At 50.6% G+C, this 8,015-nt stretch overlaps 1 protein-coding gene across 1 annotated transcript; it reads right to left on the bottom strand.

Annotated features, from left to right (window-relative positions):
• Positions 1 to 209: 209 nt before the first annotated feature.
• On the bottom strand, positions 210 to 4,640 carry pop7 (POP7 homolog, ribonuclease P/MRP subunit). The gene is made up of 2 exons (XM_069915361.1): positions 4,578 to 4,640; positions 210 to 2,535 (listed from the first exon to the last, which is right to left on the bottom strand). Exon 2 carries the CDS (start codon positions 2,531 to 2,533, stop codon positions 2,069 to 2,071), a length of 465 nt encoding a protein of 154 aa, XP_069771462.1. The 5' UTR covers positions 2,534 to 2,535; positions 4,578 to 4,640; the 3' UTR covers positions 210 to 2,068.
• Positions 4,641 to 8,015: the final 3,375 nt, after the last annotated feature.

The raw sequence follows: 8,015 nt of genomic DNA, 5'->3' as shown, positions 1-8,015 counted from the left end.
CTAGTAAATCTTCAGGGGTTATAAAGTGCCAAACCTGTTTAACCTTTCCCTCTAACTCAATCCCTGACTTCTGGGCAACATCCTAGTAAATCTCTGCACTCTTTTTATCTGATTGATATTTTTCCTGTAGTTCGGTGACCAAAAATGCACACAATGCCCCAAATTTGGCCTCACCAATGTCTTGTATAATTTTACCATAACATCCCAACTCCTGGACTCAATAATTTATTTGTACAGTCAGATGATAATAAATTAATTCCAGATACATCCTTTTTGGCTAATAGCTGCCCACACAGCAGGGCATCAGCGTGGAAGTGGAAGCTGGAGATTAGAGGATGTTAACCAACACCTTCCACCATGCACTGGGCAAAATATCTGAACAAAACAGCCGTAAAACAATAACAGGGCAATACAAATGGGTTCGAACAAGAGTCTCGAATTTGCTCTTATTTCTTTGCTGGTGGCACGGTGTCAGGAGTTTGTATGTTCTCGTTGTGTCTGCGTGGGCTTCCCTGGGGTGGGGGGTGGCCTCCGGTTTCCTCCCACCATTTGAAACGTACAGAGGGTGCAGGTCAATCTGGTGTAATCAAGCTGCTTGATTTCCAATTGGCCTCGACTGTAAACAAAATTTAAGTTCCTCTGGCATTTCTGTGTTTTTACTACAATCACAGCATCTGCAGACTTTTGTGTTTCACTGAACTCGGTCTATAATCCAGAGTCAGGGAATCAGTAACCAGGGGACCCAGGTTTACAGTGGGGGGGGGGGGGGGGGAGGTGATTTAACAGGAACCTGATGAGTAACATTTCTACCCAGAGTGTGGTGGGTGTGGGTGTTGAACAGCCTGCTGGAGAGGTTGGATGAGGGAAGGACTATCACAATGTTTAAATGGATCCAGGGACAGGATGGGTTTAGAGGGGTGTGGGGCCAAATGCAGGCAGGTGGGACCAGTGTGGGTGGGACATGTGGATGGATCCCTGGATAGAACGGGTTGAGGGGTGTGGGGCCAAACACAGGCAGGTGGGACTAGTGTGGGTGGGACATGTGGATGGATCCATGGATAGGACAGGTTTAGGGGGATATGGGGGCCAGGCAGTGCTGTCATGGGAAGAATGGCCGACGGATTTGTTCAGGCGCAGCATTTGGCCGGCTGCTCTGATGAAGTTGCATGGCTCCAGATTTCAAGAGGATGACGAATGACCACCCTCCACAACTCTGAAGAGGAGAGAGGGGAGACACCAAGTTCTTTGGAGTTCACTGAACGAGTGACCTATCGTAGACACTCAACATCTCCTCCCTTGTCAGGACGGTGACTGCACTTCCCGAAAAGACTGAATCGGACGACCATCCTGACAGCCTTCTATAGGGGCTCTATTGAGAGTGTCCTGGCCGGCTGCATCATAGTATGGGGTATGGTTGCTGCAGAGAAATGGATTAGAGGTAAATCCACAGGACCACAAGAGCAGCAGAGAGGATCACTGGGGTCTCCCTCCTTCCCTCTCCCCCCACTGATGTGATCTACCGAGATCGTTGTCTGAAGAAGGTGCGCAAAATCATTGAGGACCCCTTCTACCCTGCAAACAGCATCTTTCAGCTGCTCCTGTTGGGGAAGAGATCCAGGAGGATCAGAGCCAGCACCACCAGGTTGAGGAACAGCTTCTTCCCATGTCAGCGAGAATGCTGAATGACCAAAGGATCTGCTCTCACTGACTGTCCAAGACTCTCATATTCACATATACAAATATTTATTTGTATAGGTGAAACACTTGTCCTGTTTGTCTGTGTGTGTGTGTTATGTCTGGTAGTGTGTCTGCGTGTTTTGTACTGAGGACCGGAGAACACTGTTTCGTTGGGTTGTATCTGAACAATTGGATGACAATAAACTTGAGATATAAATTACTGACTTACAGTCAACACCAATGCACAGTATTTTGGAAACAGAAAATAACGTGAAGCTAAAACATCACTAAAGCCAAGCATGAGTCAGCCTTGTCACATCTAGCACGCGCCATGTCTAACCGGATCCAATGGATGACTGAGGGTGAGAAAGGACCGCACCCCTCCCTTGCCTCAGTTGCAGGGATTCACTGCCTCTGCTTTTTCACCTTGGGGGAGTACCAGAAAGACCCTGATGTGAATGGCGGAGTTGTTCCTTGTGCGCGTTGCTGACTCACCCTCCTCCAGCTCGGGTTCTAAATCGTCCACCAGCTCGACGGTGGACGTGTTGGCGGCCAGCTGGAGCGCCCCAAAGCCGGCAGCCTGCAGCTGCAGAGCAATGTTGATGGCACGGTTGATGGCCAGCCCCAGGCCGTGGATGCAGATCTCACGGAAGCCGCCACTCTCCAGCATTTTCTGGCAGCGACCGAGCTGCGCCCTGAAGTCGGTCTTCATGTTGACGTAGACGTCGTTCTTGCGGCGGGGCAGCTTGCGGGGCAGCCGCTTGCGGAGGGTGTACTCCACCGGGTCCATGTCCGCTGCGCCCTCCAACGCAGGCTGAGAGCCCAGTTGCGGAGCCACCGTCGCACGATCGGCCATGGCTGCAGGAAGGAGATGGAGCGAGAGGTCACAGCAGAGTTGTAGAGTCACTGCATATTGACACCGCACACTGACCAACAGCCGCCCTTTTGGGCAGCACGGTCAGCGCAACGCCATTACAGCAGTGCGACCCGGGTTCAAATCTCGCACTGTCTATAAGGTGTTTGCACATTCTCCCTGTGTCTGCAGGGTTTCCCCAGGGGCTCTGAATTTCTCCCTCCTGCCAAAACGTACTGGGGATCATAGGTGTAAGTTGGGCAGCGTGGACCAGAAGGACCTGTTACCATGCTGTATGTCTAAATTTAAAATTTTGTTTAAAAAAGGTAATAGGCAGAATCCTGGGAATTATAGTGTCAGTGTTGTGCAAACTATTGGAGAGGATTCTTAATCTACAATTCAGGCCCTTCGGTCATCGACGTTGTGCCGACCTATTTATTCCCACCAAAAAATATACTAAACCCTCCCTACCCCGTAACCCTCGATTTTTCTTCTATCAACGTGTCTAAGAGATTCTTAAATGCCCCTAATGTTCCAGCCTCCACCACCACCCCTGGCGAGGTATTCCATGCCCCCACAGATCTCTGCATAAAACAAACTTATGCCTGATGTCTCCCCTAAACTTTCCTCCCTTCACTTTGTACAGACGTCCTCTGGTGTTTGCTGATCCTGCCCTGGGAAACAGGGGCTGGCCGTCCACCCTTTCTATGTCTCACATGATCTTGTCGACCTCTATCAAGTCTCCTCTCATCCTTCTTCGCTCCAGAGAATAGTCCCAGCTCCGCTAACCTTGCCTCATAAGATTTATTTTCCAATCCAAGCAACATCCTGGTGAATCTCCTCTGCCCCCTCTCCAGAGCTTCCACATCCTTCCTGTAATGAGGTGACCAGAACTGAACACAATACTCTAAGTGCAGCCTCACTTGATTTGTAGAGTTACAACATGACCTCCCAGCTTCTACAGGCCTTCGTAACTATCCTATCAACCTGCATGGTGGCTTTGAGGGGGTGTATGGATTTCGACCCCGAGGTCCAATTCAGCAGAGGGGAAGAAGCTGTCCTTGTGCTGCTGGACCTCACACAATCTCAGAGCAAGGAGCTTTGGTAGGTCACCAAAGAATCTTTAAAATTCTACAGGTCGACCGCAGAGAGCATTTTGACCGGTGGCACCACTGCCTGGTACGGAGGTGCCAACGCTCAGGTCCGTAATGGCCAGCTACATCACGGGCACCAGCCTTCACCCCGTCGAGGACGTCTACGTGAGGCAGTGTCTTCAGTGGTGGATTAACCATTAGAGTGAGTAGGCTTAAGCCTAGGGGCCTGGGGGTGGGGGAGGGCAGAGAAAGGAACAGGAACCACAGGCTCCCGGCGTAATAACTAGTATAAGTCATTTAACATAATGTCAAGGAAGGGTGGGTCCAGGGGAACCTGACCAAACCTCAGCTTAGGGGCCCGGTTGTTCATCTGCCACTGGGTGGCTTAAGAAAGCAGCCTCTATCCTGAAAGACCCCCCAGCACCCACTTCTCTCTGCTACCATCAGGGAGGAGGTGCAGGAGCCTGATGACAAGCCCCAAGCAGCACAAGGACAGCTCCTTCCCCTCCACCATCAGATCCCTGAATGATCCTCTTCTCTTGCACTGCCTGATGCTGCCCTGTGTTCCATGGTGTGGAGGAGGTGGGAGCAGTTCTGTGTTGCTTTGAAGGAGTGAGACCCTGCATGGCTGGACTGGGCTGCATTGCAGGGCTGCACTGGTCTGCAAAGCTGCGCTGGTCTGTGATGGCCTGCATGGCTGTGCTGGTCTGCGCTGGCCTGCATGGCTGCCCTGGTCTGCATGGCTGCGCTGGTCTGTATGTCTGCACTGGTCTGCATGGCTGCGCTGGTCTGCATCGCTTGATTAAAGGGGACCTGGAACCTCGTCTCCCTAATAACCCCCCGCCCCCCCATCCTTAAACCGGGAGCCCCCGCTGCATTGGAGCTTCCAGCGTGCCCCGAGGGCTCCCTGCGTTCCCCCTCCCCTCCCCACAGTGGGACAAGCCGTCGCTCACCGGAGTCCAGCGTAGAGAGTTCACTCAGCGAAGCCTACCCTGCGCTTCCTGTTTCCACCACCGCGCAGGCGCTGGGACCTCATCAACATGGCGGCAGGGGGCACGCCACACAAACCAACGAGTGGCAGGAGGCAAGAGGGAAGCCTTGCACGTCCTGCCTGCCAGCAGCGCCGCCCGCAGGAGGGAGGGATGTAACTTGCTTATTGGTGAATTTTAATTTCAGGCGAAGGTCTCCAAGTTAGTGTGTCTATGTTTATATTGTGTTTCTTCTTTTTTTTTTCTTTTCTTTCTTTGGCTTGGCTTCGCGGACGAAGATTTATGGAGGGGGTAAAAAAGTCCACGTCAGCTGCAGGCTCGTTTGTGGCTGACCAGTCCGATGCGGGACAGGCAGACACGATTGCAGCGGTTGCAAGGGAAAATTGGTTGGTTGGGGTTGGGTGTTGGGTTTTTCCTCCTTTGCCTTTTGTCAGTGAGGTGGGCTCTGCGGTCTTCTTCAAAGGAGGCTGCTGCCTGCCAAACTGTGAGGCGCCAAGATGCACGGTTTGAGGCGTTATCAGCCCACTGGCGGTGGTCAATGTGGCAGGCCCCAAGAGATTTCTTTAGGCAGTCCTTGTACCTTTTCTTTGGTGCACCTCTGTCACGGTGGCCAGTGGAGAGCTCGCCATATAATACGATCTTGGGAAGGCGATGGTCCTCCATTCTGGAGACGTGACCCATCCAGCGCAGCTGGATCTTCAGCAGCGTGGACTCGATGCTGTCGACCTCTGCCATCTCGAGTACCTCGACGTTAGGGGTGTGAGCGCTCCAATGGATGTTGAGGATGGAGCGGAGACAACGCTGGTGGAAGCGTTCTAGGAGCCGTACGGCTCCATATTGTGTTTAATATACATCTATATACACATATCTGAGGCACCTGCAAGCTCACACCAAGACACAAGAGCAACTTGTCCGTGAACTACTCTTTGCAGACGATGCCGCTTTAGTTGCCCATTCAGAGCCAGCTCTTCAGCGCTTGACGTCCTGTTTTGCGGAAACTGCCAAAATGTTTGGCCTGGAAGTCAGCCTGAAGAAAACTGAGGTCCTCCATCAGCCAGCTCCCCACCATGACTACCAGCCCCCCACACATCTCCATCGGGCACACAAAACTCAAAACGGTCAACCAGTTTACCTATCTCGGCTGCACCATTTCATCGGATGCAAGGATCGACAACGAGATAGACAACAGACTCGCCAAGGCAAATAGCGCCTTTGGAAGACTACACAAAAGAGTCTGGAAAAACAACCAACTGAAAAACCTCACAAAGATTAGCGTATACAGAGCCGTTGTCATACCCACACTCCTGTTCGGCTCCGAATCATGGGTCCTTTACCGGCATCACCTACGGCTCCTAGAACGCTTCCACCAGCGTTGTCTCCGCTCCATCCTCAACATTCATTGGAGCGCCTTCATCCCTAACATCGAAGTACTCGAGATGGCAGAGGCCGACAGCATCGAATCCACGCTGCTGAAGATCCAACTGCGCTGGGTAGGTCACGTCTCCAGAATGGAGGACCATCGCCTTCCCAAGATTGTGTTATATGGCGAGCTCTCCACTGGCCACCGAGACAGATGTGCACCAAAGAAGAGGTACAAGGACTGCCTAAAGAAAGCTCTTGGTACTTGCCACATTGACCATCGCTAGTGGGCTGATATCGCCTCAAACCATGCATCTTGGCACCTCACAGTTCGGTGGGCAGCAACCTCCTTTGAAGAAGACTGCAGAGCCTACCTCACTGTCAAAAGACAAAGGAGGAAAAACCCAACCCCAACCAACCAATTTTCCCTTGCAACCACTGCAACCATGTCTGCCTGTCCCGCATCGGACTTGTCAGCCACAAACGAGCCTGCAGCTGACGTGGACATTACCCCTCCATAAATCTTCATCCGCGAAGCCAAGCCAAAGAGATACATATCTATACTATCCATCCATCCAAGTATCCATCTATCTATCCATCCATCTATCTATCCATCCATGTATGTATCTATCTATTCACCTATCTATCTCTATCCATCCATTCATTCATCTATCCATCCATTGATCTATCCATCTATCTATCCTTCTATCTATCTATCCATTCATCCATCTATCCATCCATCCATGTATCTATCTATGTATTCATCTATCTATCTATCCATCCATCCATCCATTTATCTATCCATTCATCCATCTATCTATCCATCCATCCATCTATCTATCTATGTGTGTGTGTGTGTGTGTGTGTACACTAGATAGATAGATATATCAAAATCAGGATTTATTGCCATGAACAAGTCAGGAAATTTGTTGTTTTGTGGCAGCATCACAGGGCAAACATTCATATTATAAACATCTTACAGCATTACTGTAAAAATAATAATAATGATAGAGCACAAAAAGTGGGGCCGTGTCTGTGGCTCAGTGTCCGTTCAGGAATCTGATGGTGGAGGGCAAGAAGCCGTCCTTGTGCTGCTGGTTGCTCGTCTTCAGGGTGCTGTACTTTTTCCTGACGGTAGCAGGGTGAAGAGGGCGTGGCCTGGATGGGGGGGTGCGGTCAGAAGTTACTTTTTTAAGACACCGCCTCGTGTCGATGTCCTTGATGGATTGGAGTTTGGTGCCCGTAATGTTGCAGGCTGAGTTAACAACCCTCTGGGGTTTATTCTTGTCCTGAGAGTTGGCGCCTCTGGACCAAGCAGTGATGCAAACAGCCAAAATGTTCTCCACAGTCCACCTGTAGAAGTCTTAGAGCCTTCAGTGACGAACTGAACCTCCCAAACTCCTCATAAAGTATAGACTCTGGCCAACCTTCTTTGTGATTGCATCGACACAGAGGCTCTAGGACATATCCTCAAATCTCTCTCTCTCTCTTTCTCTCTCTCTCCATGTTCCGTGGCCTCTGTCGGTATTGGTCGACCATGGGGACTGTGCCTCTGGTCATCACTGTCTGACACTATAAAGTGAAGTTTGAGTAAGCCAAGGCAGAGTTGATATGGAGATCTGTCTTGCCCGTGCAGTGGGACGCCCCCCCCCCACTACCCCGTCTCCATGCTAATGACAGGTCCAAAGAAAAAGTCGATTCAGTTTGGTGCCAGCAGCATCACAGGATTTTCCGAACTGGTTCTGGGTACAAATATTTATAGATAAGATATAGTTATGTAGATAGATGGAGATTTAGGCACGGACTCATGAGCTGAATGTCTAAATTTTTTTTTAAAAAATTAAAATTCTCCTGTTTCTGTTAAACCCCCCCCCATTCTTCTCCTGTCTCCCCCCACTCTCACTCTCTCTCTCTCTCTCTCTCTTTTTCTCACTCTCTTTCTCTCTCTCTCTTTATTTCTTTCTCTTTTTTCCTCTCTCTCTCTCTCTTCTCTCTCCCCCCCCCCCCCGACTCCTTTTTTCTCCCCCCAGTCTTTAATTCAGA

Source organism: Narcine bancroftii, chromosome 2 (assembly GCF_036971445.1).
Source record: "Narcine bancroftii isolate sNarBan1 chromosome 2, sNarBan1.hap1, whole genome shotgun sequence".
Classification (NCBI taxonomy): Eukaryota; Metazoa; Chordata; class Chondrichthyes; order Torpediniformes; family Narcinidae; genus Narcine; species Narcine bancroftii.
Note: the sequence above shows the minus strand (reverse complement) of the source record. Positions and strands in the feature narration are given on the sequence as shown.